Source organism: Galeopterus variegatus, unplaced genomic scaffold (assembly GCF_000696425.1).
Source record: "Galeopterus variegatus unplaced genomic scaffold, G_variegatus-3.0.2 Scaffold3058, whole genome shotgun sequence".
NCBI classification, from domain to species: Eukaryota; Metazoa; Chordata; class Mammalia; order Dermoptera; family Cynocephalidae; genus Galeopterus; species Galeopterus variegatus.
This window is the reverse complement of record NW_007729169.1, coordinates 156,502-179,613: the sequence shown is the minus strand read 5'-3', so window position 1 is coordinate 179,613 and position 23,112 is coordinate 156,502. Positions and strand designations below refer to the sequence as shown.

At 42.5% G+C, this 23,112-nt stretch overlaps 1 protein-coding gene across 1 annotated transcript in view; it reads left to right on the top strand.

Annotated features, from left to right (window-relative positions):
* TDP1 (tyrosyl-DNA phosphodiesterase 1) overlaps positions 1–21,152 on the top strand; it is an 84,143-nt gene extending 62,991 nt beyond the window's left edge. The window contains exons 14-16 of the mRNA XM_008583833.1: positions 1,399–1,501; positions 13,723–13,831; positions 20,820–21,152. Coding sequence (XP_008582055.1) covers positions 1,399–1,501; positions 13,723–13,831; positions 20,820–20,893 — 286 coding nt within the window. The 3' untranslated portion in view covers positions 20,894–21,152. The remainder of the gene's footprint in view (positions 1–1,398; positions 1,502–13,722; positions 13,832–20,819) is intronic.
* The last annotated feature ends 1,960 nt before the right edge of the window (positions 21,153–23,112 follow it).

The following is a 23,112-nucleotide window of genomic DNA, read 5'->3' as shown; positions in this document are numbered from 1 at the left end:
AATCAAGAGAGTTACTCAGGAGGTCATAATCTAGAAAGTGAGAGAAACTTTAATAGGAAGACTTCTTCCACCCCACACTCACTGGTTACTTTTGCCATTAGTCCTTTGTGCCCAGGAGGTCACCTTTTTTTTTACTAACAGGTAGTGACCTAGGAGCAAGCTATCATCTTGAACTTTTGCAGAAAATATTTTTTTAGAGTCATAATTCTTTATTGTAAACATCCCACTTCTGCATTTTACATCTCTGTGACACGTCACCTATAGTGACATTCATGATTGTGGCCCTTGTGCATTAGAGAAGGGTTCCCTATCCTTGGTATGATCTGTTTAAGTTAGGAAGTTCTATAAAATATGCTTAAGTGAGCTTAATTTCTTTGAGAGTTTTCCTTAGTTCCTTATTTCCACATCCCTTCCTCACTGTTCCCATGGAACCTTAACAGAGCTCAGTTTTTTTTCTTACATGATAGCTGTTTCTGATTCTGATTCTGATTCCAGTGCACAGCAATTCCAGCCCGTAGCTTGGAAAAATATTTGGTGTACCAGTGAATGAATCTTGAAATATTCCGTTATCTACAAGGTCAGGCTTTTAAGTGTTCTGAATAGCTGAAGTTTTACTATCCTTTTTAAAAATGAAATAGAAATTGGGTTAGCCTAATTGAAAAAAATGTTTATGGTGGGTTTATGTTAATTAATCAGTAGATGAGAGTTCTCTGCCAAATTTGCTGTTCAAAAAAGAGAAAGTCTCTAAAGACAATGCTTCAAAGAATAGTCCTCTTGCTCCTGAGCATCCTGCTGTGTGTCTTGGCACCACCCCATGTGATCAGTGCTGCATCTCCTTCCTTTTGCACCATGACTTTTTACCCGTGTATACAACTCTTTGTCTATGTAAAACATTCTGAATGTACCATTTCTTTCCAGATACAAATACCAATCTAGTACCCTCAGAGCTCTTTTCTTTAGATTGAAACTAGAAATTAGCACTGCTTGGTGCAAAAAAAAAAAAAAGAAAAGAAAAAGGGATATGAAGTTTAAGATACTACTATATAAGATATTTACATAGTTTTTTCTTAAATGCTACTTTTATATTCAACAAAACCAGAAATCCTGGCTACAGCAAGGTCATGAAAAGAGAAAGGATTTTGGACAGAACAAAACCCTTTCTAAGGAAAGATAATTATTTTAATAGCTGCCCTCAAGGGAAAATGCAGATGAGGGTGACGCTATCCCAAATTAGCAATTAGATAAATCCTTTTCAAAAGTGCTGCAGCTCTGCTAGAAACTGAATAAATGTGATTGCAGCTATATATTTTTTTGACCAGTGCTCCTGCAGCTGTGAAAGTTTGACCCACACTGAGACGCCTCGCTGAGTCAGCCCTTTCTGTGTCCTTGTCTCTGCAGCGCGAATCTGTCCAAGGCTGCCTGGGGAGCTTTAGAGAAGAACGGTGCCCAGCTGATGATCCGTTCCTATGAGCTCGGGGTCCTTTTCCTGCCATCCGCTTTTGTAAGTGCACACTTCCACCTGCCTGGTGGGTCACATGTGAAATGAATTGTGTTTTTGTGTTTTCCTCTAGTACCAGTGACCTGCCCAAGGTCTGCATGTAGCAGAGTCGGGATTGTAACCCAGAGTCTGAGCTCTTGACCACTAAGTTTATTTGTTCATCTGTGCTGACAAACTTACTAAATACTCAATAATCTGGATACAACAGGATACCTGCTCTCAGGGCGCATACCCTATTAGAGAGTGCCGGTATTGCTTCAGATGAAGTTAATAAATAGTCTTTTGTATAGTGATGAGTATCAAAAATAAATAAATACTGTGAAACATGAAGATTTATCACAACGTAGTAAACGACAAGTCACCAGAAGAATAGCCCAGCCAAGGGTGGAGGTTTTAGGATGGGGTTATTGGAGAATGCTGTTGGGAAGCTGGAGAGCTTGTTATGGGGGTGTTTGAAGGATGCTTAGGATTTAGGATGCATAGAGAGGAGCAGCAACAGCGTTACACCTGGAAAGGAATTGGCAGGAGCACAAGCTGGGAAGTATAGAAGCTCTTGTCATTGGCTAGAGTTCAGAGGATTGCAAAGGATACATACGATTTGCCCACTGAGCCTTCCGGAAGGGCACCACATTGAAAGCTCTCTCGAAATGTCCAGCACAGCCAGCTTGTCTCCCAGCTTTGGAACAGCTCAGGGTTTTTGCAGCCGAACACCAGACATAGTAGCCAGTTTGTGTGTGGGGACCAGGCTATTACAAGACACGTTTCTCTAAACTCTAGAATTCATGCTTGGTCCAGAGAGACATTCCCCATGTAAGAGGCACACAGATCCCAGGATCTCCTGTCTCACCTTCTCACATTTGCGCCAGGCACACGCTGCTCAGTGGAATGCAGTCAGAATTGCCCACACAGTGAGGTGGCTAAGGTTTTTTTCCTTCTCCTTTTTTACCACTTGCTATAGTTGGATTTATGATAATCACACATGACGTAGCTCCATTGTGAACCCTTTTGACTGGACCATGAGGTATAGCTAAGGGGGTGCTGTGTGCTTGTCCTCAGGCTTAAATCTGAACCCATTAAAAAAAACAGTGTTAAGGTGTGCAGGAGAGCACCCCAGCAGTCCTCACTGGTCCTTTTCTTACCATGCTCATGTGACCAGCTCTTTTCTCCCTTTCTCTCTCCTCCCCTTGCCCATCTTTTTCCATCCTTTTTCTCTCCATCTCAGAGGGTTTCACTAAACTAACTGGCCTTTTTGTGGGTGGTGTCATAAGATTTCAGCATGTTTTGTTTGTTTTTTTTTCCTGCAGAGTAAAAGCAGATTCTTATGCTGCTTACAGCTAAAGATTTCAACTCTCACAGCCTTGTAAGGTAGAAGGTCACCCAGTTTTATAGACAAGGATACGACATCCCTAAGGTTCAACAGCTGAAGAGTGGGGTTCAGCCCTCAGACCTCAGTCCTCTCTCTGATCCCTCCCATGATCTTTTACCTTTACCACAGCTTCTGAGAAACAGTGTATTCACAGCACTAGGATAACAATATTCAGTAATTTGGTGCGATTACAGTGACTGTGGCCTCAAACTGAGGCTAGCATTATTTCCTAATAATAATTAATAGAATAAATTCCATGTCACTCTTGTTTGGCTTTTCTTGTCAGCTTATGCAAAATTCTAGTCTTTTATAACTGTTCTGACCTGATCCCTGCTCATGAAAATGGTAATAGGGGGGCCGGCCCGGTGGCGCACTGCTACAGTGCGCCGCTTGGGAGCGTGGCAGCGCTCCCTCCGAGGGTTCGGATCCCACGTACAGACCGGTTCCCGCTCACTGGCTGAGTGAGGTGCGGGGGCAACACCTAGAGTTGCGATCCCGTTGCCGGTCCCGGTCCAGTACGGGCGCAACACTGAGGGTTGCGATCCGTTGCTGGTCACGAAAAAAAGACAAAAAGGGAAAAAAAAAAAAAAAGAAAATGGTAATAGGAAGGAAATATATTGCCCTTCTGAGACTTCTAAACCTTTCTCAGCTACTAATTTTTAACTCAGGTATTCATTCTTTCTCTGACTGTTCCTTAGAGAAGGCTAATAGAGAAAAATGGGAATAATCATTTAGAATCCCCAAACTGACTTTATACTGGGCTCTTATTTCTATACTTGTGGAATAAGAAGGGCCCCACTATGGCACATTCTACGTAAAACAGAGATTTCATTATTTATGAAGACCATCAGGCAAGAAATATGAAAAATGGATTTCACCCCTGCTATGCTGTGCCAATAGATTCAAGAGCTAGGCCCCAACCAACGTGACCATGCAATTAATACATCACCTAAGAAACTAACAGATTCTCCAACAATCAGTTTGTTGGTATGTCTTAAGATACAGAGCTTGGAACAGTGCTTTACAGCAGGCTCCCTCCATAACACTGGTAAAGACCCACAGACCACAACTGTCTTGTCATCAGTCAGTTTCCCATTTGGTTGGGTTGTCTGTGTCCTTCAGTGAATCACAAATGACTTGGGCAAAGTGCTATAATTGGCCATTGTGGGCAACATACGGAAGTGTTTTGACCCTGCCCTGCTAACGGGCTTAGAGTCAAGTTCGGCAAGGTGGTCATGAAAGCTAGATAGGCACCGGTGGAAAAGTGGTAGACCTTTGCTGTACGTGAATAATAAGATGAGAGACGTCCCAGGTGCAAGCCGAATGCTAAGACCTGAGTGAGGTATCTAGTCTGAGTGAGCAGAACCTAGAGCACTAAAAGGGGCATTAGCGGTCGTTTGGTTGTTTCACAGACACTAACTTGAGCCTACTTCCACACACAAAAGGAGGAGTTTATTGAAAAGATAGTGGGGGTAATGTCAGTGAATCAAAGGAATTGTTGAACAGCTGAGACCTAGGAGGGATGGAGCCTGGCCAGCTTTGGGGACCTCAGCATAGACCTTCTCTCTGGGTTGCTGCCTCTGGTGTGGCTCTGTGGCGCAGGCACTGGTCCTGCATTTCCAGTGAATCTTCAAGCTTAGGTCTGCCTTCAGTGCCCCTGGACTCTCCCAGCCTCATCCCCAATGGTGAGCCTGTTTCCAGAGAAGGGGAGTATTGTTGTGAGCTAGAAGACCACCATGAGAGGCTTTCACCTATAAGCCAGTTGATGTGGATCTTGACAGTCTGCAAAAAGCAATGTTGGGTTTTTGGGATACAGGAAACTTTGTCTTTAAGCAACTATATCATAACATCTGTGTTGTTTGCTGTTAGGTGAAGCTTCTGGAAAAGTAGTAGAACTTTGCTTGGCCTTCACAGAATTAACATTTATGGTTTTGACTTTGAGGGCAACCCAAAGATCTATGGCATGAGGTCATTTGTCATTTTGCTGAGGTTATACAAGCACAGGAATGAGATGCTTAGCTAGTAAAGGAGAGGCTGTGCTATGGAACACTTTGGCCATTCCCTTCCCAAAGCCTATCCCAGGCCCATAACTGACCATTCCAGCAGTCTGGGATTGACCTCCCGTTGCTCAGCTGCACAAGCACCCTGTGGCTTCTGTTTGGTAGGCCCTGGGCATAGAATGAGGATGAGGTGAAGTCTTCTTTCTCAGGAAACTCATGGATAAGTTGAGGGAACAAAAACAGGTGATTACAGACTGTGATGAGAACTATGATATGGGGCCTTCAGAACGTAAGGGCTCTGAGAAGAGGGAGCATGCAGTCTGCCTGGGGGGACTGGGGAAGGCTTCTTTGAAAAGGAGGTGACATTCAATCTGGGTCTTAAATGAATGCGAGCTTAACTCACTGTCCAGGGAGATGAGGCTTCCAGAAATAAAAGTGTATGTTATATTTGGGAAAGAGCAGGAAGTTCCATGTGCCTGCAGTGGGGTTAGGGTGTGGGGCATGGGCCGTGGGCCATGAGCCTTGAGAGTTGGAATCCTGATTGGAAGGAGACTGGACAGCAGAACACACAGGGATTGGACTTTATCCCACAGATGGTAGAAAGCCATCAGTTTCTTAAGCAGGGTTAGTGGTCTCATCAGGCCAGTTTTCAGAGTATATGAATCTTATAAAATATAATTCTTAAATTATAATGATTGTAATTTATGTTATTCAAAGGCACTTAAACATATAGGGCATTGCAAATATCATCAAAATCATCATCTTAATCATTTAAACTGCACTATTAAAAAATCTGATTATTAATGATTTACTACTGCCATTTACTGTTCTAGTTGAAAGTGTAGAAGTCATTCTTGGCAACTGTTTCACCCCCATCTCTATTTAATCACCAAGTCTTGTCATTTCTAACTCCTTAATGCTGCCTGGTGATCTGCCCCTCCAGCCGTCTCTGCAACCACTGCGTCCAGGGCACGTCAGCCCTTATACAGCACCTCCCACCTCACCCCCCGAGTCGCCTCCATGCTATTGTCCACATTGCCGTCAGAGTGGGCTTGGCAGACCTCTCGGCAGTCACATTACCCATCTACTTCAAACCCTGTGAGGTAGAATCCAGGATCCTTAGCACAGCCCCCTTTTCCCTTTGTGCTCTGACTCCCACCAACACAGGCCTCACTCCTGGCATTTCATATTCCGGCCACGCAGAACTCGTGGCTCTCAGTACAAGCCAGGTCCACCCTGCTAGCCAGCCTTAACCTGTGTAAGGACTGGCACCTTTATGCCTCCACCTGCCGCACCTGCCTGCACTCCACACACCCCTTCTCTGCATCCCACAACTTCCTAGAACCTGGGCTCATCACATATCCCACCGTATTGTGATCATTGACAGGCATGTCTCCTTGACCAGACTGTGACTGCTTTCCCAAGGGGCCTGGCATGTGGCCAGCTCCTAGTAAATTTCGTTTGATGTTGTTTCCTTCAAGTCCCTAGAGTATGCACTGCTCTACACTGAGCATCATGAGGAGGAGAAATGTGCAAGATGGTGTCTGTGGAGACTATGTAAAATCGGTGCAGTGCGTGTTGTGTGTAGCTGGTGCTTAAATATGTTCACAAATCATGCTGTAAGCAATTTGCAGTATGGAATAGCTCACCTGTAGCTGTTTTGTTGAAATTAACACATATACACAGGCACTTAGGAGTCCAATGCAGTACTTAAAAATGCCTATTCCTATATATTCATTTAATAAATGTTTTAAAGATTTCTGTGCCAATCATAATCTTAAATTGTTTACTGACAAGAACATAGTTTGTTGTAAACTGAGGCCAGGTGTTATTTTTTTAGGCTTCCCTCTTCAGTACTAGCAAGATATGTCTTTTAATAGTTACATATTTGCCAAGTAGACCTACTTAATACAAAGTTTTGTAGTCATCGTTCTGACTGGACATCATCCAGAATACATTTTCTTGAGATCAGCCCACTTTTGTGCATCTGGAGCAGAACTCCATGTCCATGCTACCCACATATCTGAGGTATCAGCAGCTAGAGTTGCCACTTTCGTCCTTCACAGTAGGCCACGTTGATCACAGTGTTCCAAATGCTGACTTGAGGCCAGTGTTGCCAACAGTCAAGTTCTGTGCTCCTTCTAGGCCATCATCTAGAAGGAACACTGCTGTTCTCTACTTACAGCCATGATTAGGGCCTATCACCCAGCAACCGAGTGGCCATATGAAGTGGAACTCTCTATCGCCTAAAAACTGTAGTGGATGGAGTGCCAGCATTTCCCATCATAGTAAAGACGCCATTTGAAACCTCTGGGGTTGAACTGGAGCTGCTCCTTCTAGGCCATCATCTAGAAGGAACACTGCTGTTCTCTACTTACAGCCATGATTAGGACCTGTCACCCAGCAACCGAGTGGCCATATGAAGTGGAACTCTCTATGGCCTAAAAACTGTAGTGGATGGAGTGCCAGCATTTCCCATCATAGTAAAGACGCCATTTGAAACCTCTGGGGTTGAACTGGAGCTCATAAGTATGTAATGTTTCCTGGATTGTCCCTTTACTTTAGGTGTATTAACTTTTAAAATAGACTAACTTACATTGAGAAAATATCAATATAGGAAAGACCTGGTGATTTCAAAGATCAGTAATTATATTCCAAACCCTAAGGCATGTGTGTATACCAGGGAGGTAAAAGTATTTCTCTTTTTGAACTTCTTTCCATTTGGTGTTTATCGAGCACACACTTTGTCAGGCACGGAGTAGGCCTTAGACTTGAGCCTGCCTAACACATTGTGGTAGAACAACTCCTGCCTGAGAGAAATGCACATAACCATCTGAGAATCATGGATCGAAGTCCAATACTGTTTCCTTCTAGACCACAGTAGCCCAAGTGTCCCTGCCCTTGACTTAGGGCTGAGAGACATCTCAGTGTCTTATGAGCCACAGGTTCACTTGCTCCTGAAATGATGGGTTCCCTCTTTCCTGTGGTCAGAGTCAAAAATGCTTCAATCAAATCTCCAAAAAGTCAAGTCTCTACCTAACTTCAGTCTTCACGTCTCTTTCTTTTTTCTCTATTCTGCTTAAACTATTTTATTGTCTTTTTGTTGTCAAAAATGGCATATACTACAAACACATGCTTTCTTATTGGGATGGTGGCTCTGGCTGGAAGAACTAATTTACAAGAGCTACCACCTCTTAAATTCTGTCCTCCCCGCACCACCTCTGCCACCTGTCCTGGGCCTAGCCCATTGGTTGTGGGCTCCCAGCATCTCCCAGCAGGCCACAGGTGAGCCACACTGTTACACGTGGCATTTCCTAGTAACTTCACTAATAAAGCCACCGTCCTCGCAGTCTACTCCTTCTTCTTGCCCATCCACATCCAGTTGCTATATCCTGTCCCATCTGCCCTGTCAGGAATTTCACTGCCTGCTACTGAGGTCATGGTCTTTTCTCTCCTCTGGACTAGCTGACCCATGTCTCTCCCCTTTTCCCCATCTCAGGCTACTGCTCTACTTCTGGAGCTGTTGCTACCCACATGTCAGGGTCTGTATTCTTCTGCCCTTAAACCTTAAGTGGCTCCCCTTGGCCCATGCTATGACATGCATGTTCCTCTGGGTGACATCAAGGCCCACTGTGAGCTAAAACAGCATGCCACCCACCTCACTTCCCATCCCTGTCCCCACATACCCCTTACTCTGGTCACACCTCTTGTTGGCATATTGATGAGCATAGGCCACAGCAGTAATGGCCCTTTACTACTTGTGTGATCCTGAGCTACTGCTCTTTGTCTCAGTTGGAGACTCTGAAATAACTTAGAGACAGAATATGGGAGAACACATTGGAGAGATCCCAAGAACCAAGAAAAAGAACTCCCAGACACACAGTTTGAAGATTTAGGGACCTCGGATCTATAGGAGCCAAAATGATAGACTAGAGCTGGGGTCCTGCTTACAAGCAGTGTTAGACTTGGCCCCACTATTTTACTTCCATAGGCCCCCTTTTTTTTCAGCTGTATGGTGGGGGCAACATAGTAATTAATTCATCGCAATTTCTCATCATGTGAGATTTACGAACTATAGCCTGTAAAGTGTTTTAAACAGTGCCTGGTACTTAGCAAGTACTCAGTAATGGTTGCGGTTGATATTAGCAGTAGCAGCAACAGCATATAAACCGCACAGTTCAACAGAAGGTTGAAAGCAGAGAAACGTCTGTAGGCTTTCAACTAAATCAAAACCTTGAGGTCACTTCCATGATACTGTTCTGTTACTTTCTTTCCTTCTGAACTGCACTCCTCCACACTCACACAAACAGCACTTTCCCTATCAAAAACCCATCCTTCAAAGTCCTGTTAGGTTTATGCTCCTGCACGAAACTTTTCTTAAGCCCTTAGCTGGAAACTCTTCTGGTTGTTGGTTGTATACTGCCTTGCGGGAAGGACACGTCACCACCCTCCTGTAACTTAGTTCCTTGCCAATTAGTCCATCTTTAAGTGTGCTCCTTCTGGGAGGTCCAGCTGCTATCAGTGTTTTATCCAGGACAACCAGATGCCTTGTGTAGCATTTTACCACTTGAGGATGCTACTCAGCTAAATGGAACTAAAAAAATAAATTACATCTCTCACTGATATCTGAGCATGCTGCTTGTTCTCTATGATTGAGCTAAGCTGCTAAATCTAAACCATCACTGCGATAACCAGCTCTTTTACTCCCAAAGCTGATGAAGGGAAAAGCCAGCAATTTCTCATGTGTGGTATATGTCCACCCTCTCACCTGGTGTTTTATAAATGTATTGTCTTAACTGTCTTTTAAGTATCTGTGCCTGGGAGGGTGCCTTCTTCTGTTTTGTAAAGTGCCAAGTGATTGCCCTGTGATATATAAATAATGATAATTAGAAGACAGCCTCAAATTACTTGACATCCAGATTGAAGGGAAAAGTGGTACTTTTTTTTAAAATAATACCCTAGAATTTGGATCACAAATGGCATTCTAGAAAAAGGCATATTGGTTCCTGTCAGACATAGTTCAGACCTTCCTATATCTAAGGTCAGACACCACAAAATAGGGCCACGGGCCAAAACATGTAGGGCATCAGATCTGAATCCAGGTCATAAAGATTCTTGACCCATTGCCGTGATACACTTCAAAGTGACAGAATTAAGCTAGGAGCTGAAGAAGAGGGAAATAATTTTTTACCTGAAACTCTATAAAAGGATTTAATAATCATTAAATTGGCATCACTTCCCAACTTCTGACCTCTTTATTTTTAAAAACTCTATAAAAGGATTTAATAATCATTAAATTGGCATCACTTCCCAACTTCTGACCTCTTAAAAATAAATGCTCAAATACCAGTGTTTCCAGAGTTTGACTCATCCTGACCTGACTTAATATTGACTCTTAAATTTTCAAGAAATTCTTCATCATGGTTCTTGGTGGTGAATGTGAGATTATTTGTTTGCTTGATGGAAGGAACATAGGTCCAAGAATCAAAAAGAAGGGCTCAATTTCCAGCCTTGCCACTTTTAATAGCTATGTGGCCTTGGGCAACTAACCTTCAAATTTGTTTCCTCCTCTGTAAAATAGGAGTAATTACATCACAGAGAACACCCTAAATATTCTTACAGTTATGTGAGGGATCTTCAAAAAATTCATTGAAAGATTCGTATTATCTTTTAATTCCATTTTTCCGTGAGCTTTTTGAAGTACCCTTATACTAGTTTATTTCCTGGAATACTTACCATGTGCTAGTTATTGTCCTAAATGACTAATGTATCCCTGCAATAATTGTATTAATTAGGTGCTATTATTATCTTCTTTTAATGGACAAGGAAACCAAGGCCCAGAAAGGTTAAGTAACTTGCCTAGAGTCACACAGCAAGTAAGTGATCTGCAAAAGAGTTTATTATTAAGAGTTTCCTCAGATCCAGAATGTATCAAAGGTGAGTTACTAGGAGGGACACCAGGGCTGCTTGTGTTGAGGAGGTAGTCCAGCAGCCCTCCACTGAGTGCAAGCAGGCATGGGGTAGGAAGCAGGCTGTGGTGTCCTTCATTCGGCCTGGCTCAAAGCCTTCCTGTGTCCTTGGTCTCCCTGTCCCCTTTCACCCCAGCCCTGCCCTCATGTATCCCTGATTTGTATTTTCCTTCCATCTATTTCAAATCCATTTTTTTCTATTTCTACTGCCACCACTCTCATCCAAAGTCATCTCACTTTAGATATAAACTTTGGTTATAATAATATTTATACTTACATACCCATTATCATTCTCTAATTCATTTCCTGTTCATGTTGCAATAACTCTTGGTCTCACGGTCTGGCAATTCCTAAACTAATTCATTCTCCAGTGTGCCGCAGTCTGTGTTTGTAGTGGAACCTCTCTGTTCAAAAACCTCGGCAACTCCTCACTGTCTACTGAAGCAAAGGCCACACTCCTTAGCTATGATGCTTTGGGATGTAAGTGATAGTCAGCTTAAACAAGTGTAAGTAAGAAGGCGAACATGGAGGATGAACCCTTGCTTCAGGCAGGGCTGAACCCAGGAGCTCGGGCCATGTCTTTGGGGTTCAGTTTTTCTGATATCCTCCTCCATTTGATGGACATGAGAGCCCCCAGCAGCTCAAGACTTTCACCTTACCAGATGAGCTCCCCAACATCTCTGACTTGCGTTACCTGCCTGTCCCAAGTCACTCTGGCCAGGGAATGAGCCTGTTTCAACAGGTAAAAACCACAGATGTCCACACTGCTTTCCATTCAAAACCCTCCCAATCTGGCTCCAGTTTTCCTCTCCAGTGTGCCCCCCGGTCCCCCAGCCCTCCCACATTCGTGCATTTGCCATCCCCAGACATGCCTGCCCTGTGCTTTACCAACCCTGCCTTTGGTTACACTGGCCTCTCCCCTGATGTTCTTCCCTGCCATCTCTCTGTTTACCAAAATTACACCAATTTTTCAAGGCCCCGCTAAAATATTATTTTCTACAAAGCTTTTCCTTATCCTGCACTGGAAAAAGGTCATTCCTTCCTTTTTGTCTAGACTTTGTGCCAGGTGTCTATCCATGGACGTCTTTCACTGTTATTGATCACTGTCTTCATCAGTGCTCTAACTCCATCCCTTCCATAGGTCTTACCTTATGCAAAGCACTTTCACACATTATTTTATCTGCTCTTATGCAGAAGCCTGTAAAATAAGCAGAGGAGGAACTTTAATCTCATTTCTACAGCTCGTATTTCTTGAACACCTACTATGCACCAGGATTAGGCTAGGTGCTGAAGCTAGAAACATTAATATGATAACCTCCAGAAGCTTTATTATGCCAATTGTACAAATGAGGAAATTGAGACCTAGTAAGTGGTCAGCTGTCCCTCTGTCTTTTTTAGTTCCTAAAACAAGCCAAGCTCTTCCCACCTCTGGGCCTGTGCAGATGCTCTTCCCTCCACCTGGAACATTCTTTCCACTCCCACCTGACCAAACCCTGCTCACCTTTCAGAGTTTAATTAAAGTGTCATCTTTTTTAGGGAGGCTTCCACTGGCCATCCCTTCCCCACCAAATTAAAACAGGCTTGCTATTATAGTACTCCTTCTCTTTTCTTCACAGCACTTACCAGAATCGTAATTATTTTACTTTTATAGATATATTTGTTTAATGTCTCCCCACCTGACTGTATACTCCATGAGGACAGGGATAAGGATGTTTATGTTAACTCCTGTGTACCCAGTGCCTGGCTCCGTGCCTGTTCCAGAAGAGGGACTCAAGAAGTAATGTGTTGAATGAATAAGTGAACGCATGCAAACATCAGCCATCCACACAGCTTAGGGAATGCCAGAGCAAAGGCTAGAACTGATTGTCTGAAGCCTCGGTCAGCACAACTCTTACCATGTTCTCCTGCACTGTGCCTGTGACCAGCCTCCCCTTACTAGGTTACCTGATCACAGAGACTAAGAACTTTAGTCCTTGTTCTTTTTGTCGGTTCCTAAGATATTAGCACTGTTTGGTATGTGGGTACTTAGGATATGAAGGGTGCATAATGTGTTTGAATGGGTGGACAGAAGGAATCAGAAGCAGACAGACTAATGAGCAGAATGTCAGGATAATCCAGGAAAGGCCGGAAGATGACCAATGCATGGAGGCAAGGGAGGACAGCACTGCTGTCTTATGTGCCACCTGCAGTGCAGTAGGCCCTGCGTTAGGATGAAATGGCAGCATGTACATCAGCCTGTATACACAAGGGTACTTCAGAAAGCTCATGGAAAGATTTGTGTTATGTTTTAATTTCATTTTCCACGAACTTTTTGAAGTACCACCCTTATTAAGATCTAAAATTAATACCCTATTCTGGAATTCTTGGAATAAGCTTTCTATTTTGGTAGGTCTTGAAGAATTTTCTTTTTTATGTTCCTATCATATTATATTGGAACACCTCCATTATACATGAAAGCAACTTTTTATTTCTTCTTATTCCAGAGCAGGCAGCCTGTTACTATAGCAATATTGAAAGTATTTTGAGGTATTTTTATACCATGAGTTCTACAAACTTCCTGCAGACTGTACGTAGTGTTTGGTAGAAATGGGCTATACTATTCAAAATCATTTCTCTTATTTTTTTATATCCTTTGTTAAACTTTTGCAAACCTTGCTGTAATTTAATTCCTGAAATTTAAACCTCTCTTTTCAGGAAAGAAAATAATTGTGGGGGATTGTAAATAAACTTGCCCATCAAGCACTGAAAATAGCTTTGAAATAACTTGAATTTTGTTTTGGGTGCCACAATGATATGATCACTTCTTGGGATGTTTTAGGTTGTTTTTTGGGGGTGTTTTGTTTTTCAGAAAATGAGGTGCAATTATAGGTTCTCTCTGTGTGTCTGCAGGGTCTGGACAGCTTTAAGGTGAAACAGAAATTCTTCTCTGGCAGCCAGGAGCCAATGGCCTCTTTTCCCGTGCCATACGATCTGCCTCCGGAACTTTATGGAAGTAAAGGTGGGACACAGATGGAGGAAAGCCATGGGTGGATGTGCCATAGTGGACACAAACAGAGCCCAGGGAAGGCCACTGGTCTCTCAGTAGGAGCCTGGCTCGTGGAACCCTCTGGAAGCTCAGGATTGCAAAGACCACTTTGCTGCCCTGTCTGGGGGCCACTGGAGCTGCAGCTCCCAAACTGGTCTTAGAACCCCTTTGCACTACTATAATTACCAAGAAACACAAAGAGCTTTTATTTATGTGGGATTTTATATCCATTGATATTTACTGTATTAGAAATTAAAACTAAGAAATGTTGTAGTATTTATTGATTATAGTTTTAACATAACAATAATAAACCCATTATAACATGTATTTTATGACTATTTCCAAAAAAATGAGATTAGCGAAGTAGCATTATCTTATGTATTTGCATTGTGTAGCTTAAAAGATGACAGCTGGATATCAGAGCTGCTCCCTCATTCAGTCTGCTTTGATATCACATCACATAGTAGCCCCTGTATGCTTGCATGAAAATGAAAGTGAAAACAAACAATGATGACTTTAGTATTATAATGAAAGTAATTTTGGCTTCACATACCATGCCCCCAAAAGGGAAAACCCCAGGCTGTGCTTTGAAAACTGCTGCAACAGACTATGACTATGACTTTCTTAAGGGCAGTGTCCAAGTATTTTTCACAATAGAAAGTCAGTAGGAGTATGTGCAGCAGGTTCAGATGTCCTCAGAGGAAAGCTGGCTGGCTTAGTGCATCCCTCCATCCGCCCTGGCTGTGACCCAGCCTCACAGGCTGCTGAGCCGCTGTTATTAGCCCTAAAAATATCTGTATTTGAGGTGAGTCCACACTTACCAGACTCTCAGAGAATGAGATGTATAATCAGGACACAATAATTTAAAATGGCAAATGCTCACATCACCATAACCAGCATATCCTTCCCTGGAAGGTAGGGGCCTACATGGGTAGCCAGTTTATAATCTGTAGGTTTGTGAGTAAGTGCTAAATCTGAGCAGAGAAAATTCATTTTTTAATTGAAAAGTTCTAATGACATCACTCCATTAATATTCCAAAATCTCCAATTCCTTAACAGGGTCACCTTGCCCAGTAGGTCCATCTCTTCCTTAGACAATGCTAGATGGGCTCTAGCAGCTTCCCCACCCTCTCTCACCCTTTTCAGCTTTTGCGGTGAACTAAAACTCTCCCTTCTAGTAGACCCATTTTTTTTAGATTGTATTGACACATTTGACAAAGTCAATCTCATGTCATGCTGTTTCGGGTGCCATCCTGCCTCTTGCAGGTGACTTTGTATTTCTCTAATCAATTGCATTGATACTAAGTCTCAGAAGGCATTCTTCTTCCCCTTCTTTCCAAAGCATGTACAGTCTGTTGAGTCCTCTAAGTTTGTTGTATGTTCATGCATATTCCTTTTTCACTAGCAAGGTTATATAGGTTTTATCAGAATTTCAACCTGTGAGCACCCCACCCAACACCAAAGAAAAGAAAGCCCTGCTTTAATTCAAAATAAATAAATAAAAGGAAAACTCTGCCTTAAAGCCAGGCTGTGTGTGCAGGCCGTGTGCATGTGCCCACTTTACAACTTACTACGTGGCCCTGGGCAGTTGATTATTTTTTCTAGGCCTTAGCATCTGTATGTGCAAAATGAGGAAAATATGAGTGCCTACCTTATAGGGTTGTTGAAAAGATTAACTGAGATGATACCTATAAACTAATACCGGGGTCTAGCTCAGAGTTAGAAGTCAGTAAACTTTAGCCTTTTTTATTATCACAATTGTTTTTATTAAAATGCCCGGTTCAGTTCCTGGCACATAATAGACAATGAATTACTGTGGATTTTCTCTCCTTTTCCATAATGAGTTGATTTTAAAACGTTAAGTCTTGTGCAGGGCAGTCCCTAGACCTGCCCACTGTGGCAAGACTGGTGACCATATGACACTCTCCTCTTCTACCTTCAGTCTTTGTGCTACACTTGTGTCTTTTCTCCCTTTCTCCCTTTCTCTGTTCTTTGGGTTCCCTCCCTCCCTCCCTTCCTGTCTTTCTTTTCTTTTCTTTCTTTCACCTTGGTTATAAACATGAGAGGTGGGTGACCATGATTGCCCTAGACTTTACCTCGTAGCGTCTGGCCTTGGACCTTGCACTCCCCACCCCAGAACCCTGGCTGGATTCCACCTCTCCCTTTAGTCCTAATCTCAAAAAGACTATGAAAGCAAGAATGGAAGAACCTTAAAAATGTCCTAAGGTCCCTTCCCTTCCAGAAGAAAGAGCATTCCCAAGAGTTTAAAAGCTTACAACTGGGTAGTATCTTAGACCATGGAAAGATCAATCTTTTATCCAGCCAGCAAGCAGAATGCTTTTTAATGTTTAGCTGAGCTTTTTGTTTGTTTGTTTGGCATTTCCTTTGAAAGATGCATACAAGAGAGAATGGAGCTTTTTATTTTATGTCGGTACTATGTTATCTTCTGCACTACTTCAGTAGCATGTGGAATAATGCGAGTAATTCAGATGTCACCACTTTATATAGTCAGTATTCAGGGTGACCATGTGGACTATAGAGAGGCATTTTACGAAGATTTAGAAGAGTGAGTGGTTAACGTTTCAGAGGTACTTCATTTTAAAAAGTGATTTTCAAACCATTGTAACACATAAGATCTTATTCAATACTTTCTGAAATCAGAAGATCATGCAAAAAACTTAGCAAAGGAGCATACTGCTGTGAACACAGTTACAGCTCAACACGAGAAATAACCACCAGGTATCTTGAAACCAAGAAAATTATCAAATAAAGTAAAGAAAAGACTAAGACTCAGCTACAGGTATACCTTACTTTATGAAGTAGTTGCTGTTTATTTGTTCTCTCCACAGATAGATATTGAGAACCTACTGTATGCAGACACTAAGTGCTCATAATACATCGATGAATGAGACAGACACAAATCCTTGCCATCATCGAGCTTAGGTTGTGCTCTTCTCCTGAAAGTTGTACTTAACCAAACCCATGATGTTAATAGAAGTGATATTTTTAAAAGAAGTCTTTTATAAACAAAATCAAAAACTTCTAAAATCTAACACAAATTATTTCCATACATCCCACTTGCTGTGTGGCCCTGACCCTGAAGAGAAAGTGAAGTAGATCAGTGTGTAATGTCTCCTGAGCGCTCTTCCGTGGGCATCTGCTTTACACTACCCTTTTAGCTCATCTTCTTTTTATTATCTAATGTACTGTTGAGAAAGTAAGCCAAGGTAAGGTTAAAGTAAAGCCTATCTTATTCGGACTTGATAAAGTTGTGTGTCACACTTAAGAAGTAACTAAATATACAAAGCTTCGAAGACATTAGTTACATTCTATTAAGTAGGTTTTATTTTCATTATTTTTTAGATACACACAGTGTACATATATAGTATTCTTTCAAATTTTTGACATAATTGCAGATTTACAGAAAAGTTGCAAGATTACAAAGAATTCTGATACCCAAGAATTCCTTCACCCAAGTTCCCCAAATGTCAGTGTTTTTTTATTTGATCCTCTCTCATGTTGACTTTTTTCTGATCCATTTGAAAGCTGCAAACATGATGTCCCTTTATTCCCTAAATACCTCAGTGTATATTTCCTAAAAATAAAAGCATTCTCTTACATAACCACAGTACAGTTATCAAGATCAGTGGTTAACATTGATTCAATACTATTGTCTACCAAATATATTCAAATTGCATCAGTTCCCCCAATAATGCCCTTTGTAGTAAAAGAGAAATTGCAGATTACATGTTGCATTCAGTTATCATGTCTCCGTAGTTTCCATTAATATGGAACAGAGCCATAATTTTTTCCTTGTGTTTTATGACATTGACACTTTGCAGAGCATAGGCCATTATTTATTTTGTAAACAGTGAAGAGCATTCTACATTGAGTTTATCCACTGTTTTTTCATAATTAGATCCAGGTTTTGCATGTCTGCCAAGAATGTTTTATGACATTGACACTTTGCAGAGCATAGGCCATTATTTATTTTGTAAACAGTGAAGAACATTCTACATTGAGTTTATCCACTGTTTTTTCATAATTAGATCCAGGTTTTGCATGTCTGCCAAGAGTACCACAGAGCTAAAGTTGTGTTCTTCTTGGTGCATCATATCAGGAGGCACATGATATTGATCTGCCTGATTACTGGTGATGCTGACTTTGATCAGTTGGTTAAGTTGAGAATCTTTTGCAGGTATGATATATTATAAAATTTTAAAAATTAAGTATCTGGAACTAGGCTAATCAGCTGCAAATGCAATTGCTTAGTAAAATTAGTCCTTAAAACCTGTGTGGCATGAGATATGCATGCTATAGATTTAGCACATATAGAGTGTAATAATCCTCTAAAATGCTTGAAAACCATTGGTTCCTAAATGGTCTGACTATTCACCCACTGTCTGATTCATTTAAAATAGTTCCTTACATTTAAACCGTAGCAGAATATTTACTTCAGTCTAAACTTGTCTAAACTTACATACCACTGGGCTATAAGCCATTTGAGGCTTCCATACCTGGCTTATACCCCACTGTGTCCATAGAACCTAGCAAAAGTCTCTCGAATCTAACCAGCACTCAACAAATATTTCAAATACACGCATGAATGTATTAGATGGCAAGTTGTTCTCTCATGGGACAATGTAGGAAAATTGCTTAAAACAGATTTTCCTCTGAGCCAGTGAGTATTAATGCTGATTTCCAGTAGTAATGGGTAAAAAGTCACAGGATCACAACCACCCTCTTCTCCTGCTTGTGGCCATTTTTTCTAGCTTTCGCTCCAGGTGGAGTGGACCTTTCAGCCAGTGTGGGAAACGATCAGCCCACAGGTGTAGACATTCTGCTCATTTATAAAACAAAGCAGCAGGGGGTCTACCAATAGGGTGGTTACAAAGTCCTTGTTTGGTCATTCTTGCCTAATTTAGAAGGAGAGGACTAAATGCAGTACTGATCTTGAAGTTACCAGCTCATTGGTAAATGTTTGCATCATAAATCCTGTATTGCTGAAGAGTATCTCTAATAGCTACTCCTGCAAGAGTACTTTAAAAAGTTCGTGGAAAAATAAAATTACAAATAATATGAATCTTTCCATGAACTTTTTGAAGTACCCTCACACAGCAAGAATCCAGGTGTCCTCTGCTTTGGGAATGTCGCAGAGCCAATGTTACCCAACAGAGCAACCTACAGGAAAAAAAGTGGGTAAGTAACAGAGGAGCTTATAAGATGGTGCTTCCAGTGGGGGAGATCAAGGGCATCGGTAAGGCCAACAAGTGCTAGTGGGAGACAGTCTATCAGCCCTGTCAGTCCCTCAGCCTTTTATGAAACGTAAGAAAAAAAAAACAACCCAGATTTAGGCTCGCTAACAAGCTGTTGAACAAAAAAGTGTTTGATTTCATGCTTTCAAACTATCCCAAGGCCAAAGACCAGCAAGCAGTGTTCTGATAGTTTGTTGCCATCTTTAGTATTCTTTCCTGCACATCCTGCTGAGTGGTGCTATTCGCAAGATTGCTCTGAGATTATTCAGCACAGTGAGGCTGTGAAGAGAGTAGCAGATACCACTGTTTGCTAGGTCGCCCTCTGTGCCACCATCTGCCTCTGGCAGGAGAAGGGGAAAGGCTCCCCCACAGGCGAGTATGCAGTTCTGAGACACTGCTTTAACCTGGCAGTCCATCTTAGACCCACCGAGCAACGGTTTACAATAAGTTCTCCAGCCCTTCAAAGTATCCAGATAATAGCAGGCGAGTATGCAGTTCTGAGACACTGCTTTAACCTGGCAGTCCATCTTAGACCCACCGAGTAACGGTTTACAATAAGTTCTCCAGCCCTTCAAAGTATCCAGATAATAGCACGGGGACTTATTTTTAATCCTTGTGATATAGTTACACTCTACCCCTATTATTATGGTTCTTTTGAAATGGTTTGACTCTAGCAGTAATGATGTGTGATAAGTGATTTGTTGAAATTTTTTAAACTTCTGAAATGTCAATTAAAAAGAAGTAAAAGTTCACCTCTACTGAGCACATGTAACATGCCAGGAACTTTCACACATGTTCTCTCATTTATGCTTCACGGGAATCCCTGGTGATTGCAGTTGCAATTAATTTCCATTTCACAGAGGAAGAACCTAAGGCCAAAACCCAGATGCCTTCCCTAGGCTGCTGGGAGGGAAAGGTGGGATCTGAACATAGGTCCTCAAGTGTTCTTTCTGTTGTACCATGCCAGGCGTGTTGCTTTCTTCGACATTGGTTTGCAGTCACTTATACGGAGACTTTGGTATCTCATCAATTATTTAACCACAGAACAAAAACATTTTAGGATGTGATCTGGGCCTCTTGGTTATGTTGCTGAGAGCAGAAACACAGCCCTTGACGATATCAACTATTAATGTTACTTTCTTAAGCTTCCAGGAAGAAGGGAATAGCTGCTCCTCAGTAGGCCTTTTCTATGTGCCAGGCACTATATCTTGCATGCTTTATGGATTTATCTCACTTAGTGCTCATGACCACTCCACAACACAGGTAGTGATGAGGAAACCGGGACTCCGATTGGTGAAGGAACTTGCCAGGTAGCACCTAGAGTAAGTGGCAGCACCAGGATTCAGCCTGGGTTCCTGCTTGCTACTCTCCCATCCACTCACCCCTGTGTCCTAACATGAACCTTTACTAAAAGTCCTTGCCTGGAGGGGGATATCACCTGGGGTTGGTTCAGAAAATATTCTTCACAGTTTGGAGAATCGACATTGTGTAATGATGAATATAGTAGTTATCCTGATTTGAGCATCACATGTTGCAACACAGGAATTGATATTCAACTCTGTACCCCACAATCAATTACATCTCAATTTTAAAAACTTAAAAACAGTTTGGAGAATCAAGCACACAAGTGCTTTTATCCCATCAGGTAAGTGAATTTTCTGTGATCCTATTGAAATAAATATTATATAATGTGTTCTTTCCCCCAGATCGGCCATGGATTTGGAACATTCCTTATATCAAAGCACCAGATACGCATGGGAACATGTGGGTGCCGTCCTGAGAAGCTAAAGCACTGAAAGAAGGGTGAGATGTTGAGCCCCAAACACTGAATTCTGTGTTTGTACTGGATGTTCACTTCCCTTAAAGTCTACTTGCACCCCTACAAAACTTTCTGCAAATGTCACTCTTATGAAAATGGATGTTGGTTGTACTTTTAATGGTCATTACTAACATTCTCACTAAAAAAAAAAAAGTGTTATTTTTTAAATTCACTTTTATGTGCTTTGGGAAGAAAACTATGAAACTTCACAGTGTTGAAATATATAGATATAAAATTACCCTCTTGGCGATGTAGAGTCTCACAGTGGTGTCAGCCATTCTGAACTGAAGTATGACTGTGCGTTGTGCTTCTACTCTATCTCTTGGAGGGTACCCTCCCTTCAACCAGAACTTTTCAGAGCAAGAATGCAATCACTTGCTTTTTCACTCATGCTCTCTGAGCTTTCTGAGTGTGTCTCAGGAGAGTTACTGGATGTGAGTCTGCAGTGTTCCTGGGATTTGTTGCTGAGGCTCCTTCAGCCCCCTGCAGAATCTGGTCACCCTTCAGACAGGATGAGTCCTGTTGACACTTGTCACTCTGCAGCTTTCCAAAGCTTTCAGCCTTACAAGGTTTTTCATCCCTCTCCAGCACCATGTTGATGCTGTGTTGGTTACAGACAGGGGACAGGTCTCACTGGACCCAGCCACCTGCCATTTCCTCACCTGTCCCCCAGTGTAGATCAGTGTCTCTCCCATCCCCAGGAATTTCTGGACAAGACAGTTCATAGAATCATACAAAAGTACACAGGTATTTTACTTGAAAGAAACCCTAAAAGGTGACTTAATTTGGTGCTTTCAATTCACAAGTAAGGAAACAGGCCCAGAAAGGTTCAGGATGCCCCCAGGTCACACAGCTGGCAGGGTCAGAGCTGTGTCTGTCTGCTCCATGTGCGGTAGGCTCTCCCACGGTGATTGGGACACTGTTTTCTGCTGTGTGAGGCTGGTTTCCAGTGTGTCACCAGCCTCTTCATCTTACCATTTAGGAGACAGTTTAAAATAGTCTTTCACACTCTTCCTCAGAGACCTGGGATTTTCCGGAAGTACCTTGGGAACCTGGAGGGGAGGGGTGGGGGTGCTGTGGTAGAGGAGGAGGAGGCCGGGAAGACAAGGTAGCAGGGTCCCCCCCACCTTCTAGCAGAGAAGCTCTGCTTAACCCATTTTATATATTGGGATTCCTTAAAGGATGTTGTGGGGGTGGGAGGGGGGGGTGATGTTCTGCTTTAAAAAAAAAAAGTTGAAAAGCCACTGAGTGAGTTTAACCAATTAATTTCACAGGTAGGAAACCAAGGTTTAAGTCTTTTCTGACCCCACCTTGTGCATGCCAAAACATTCAAGCCCTACATCAGATGAGCTGACTGTCTTGGAAGGGCTGGTAGGAGGAGCCAGCATAGCAGTGGGGCTGGCCCAGAGCAGGTGTCCAAAGGACTATGGCAAAGAACCTGTGATTCTCACCAGCATGGTAGTCCCATCCTGGTTGGGGAGGGGACCGAGCAGTGCCAGGCGAGCCTTAGTCAGCAGAGCATCCTCGGGACAGCTGCAGCAGTGGGCCTGCTCTGGGACAGGACCCAGCCAACCAAGACAATGGCGGCGGGTCCACAGCTCATGCAGTCTTGGCCATGTGGGGTCACGTGGGTGCACTGCTCATCTGATCTACCTACCAGCACAAGGAGGCAAAGTGGCAAGTGGGTCAACACTCAGAGCTGGAATCAGGGGGTCGGGATTTGAATCCAGCTCTGCCACTCACTAGCTGTGTAGCCTTGACCAGGGTGGTGTTAATAAAACCCAATGCAGAGGGTTAATGTAAGTGGCTGGTGAGTTAGTACATATGAAGTGTATACAGCTGTGCATGTACAGGATGAAGACAGTACACATGATTGCTACTGCCACTGTTAATTCATTAGGATTATTTACCCTCATTTTCCTGATAAGGAAACAGGCTCAGAAAGCTAAAGTGCTTGTCTAAGGTTACAGTTCTAGAAAGTGCTCTTACCAGTATCTGGTACCAGGTCAGGGAGCATCCAGTGCCTCTTCTCTCAACTGCTGGGCTGAACTGCCAGGCTGCCTAAGCTCCCAGGCAGTGTAGTAGACTGCATCTGGGGAGATGGACCATTTTTTCCCCTCAATCCATTGTAGACAGCTACTTTTTTAGAATACATAGGTGCTTGGATGTTACAGCACTGT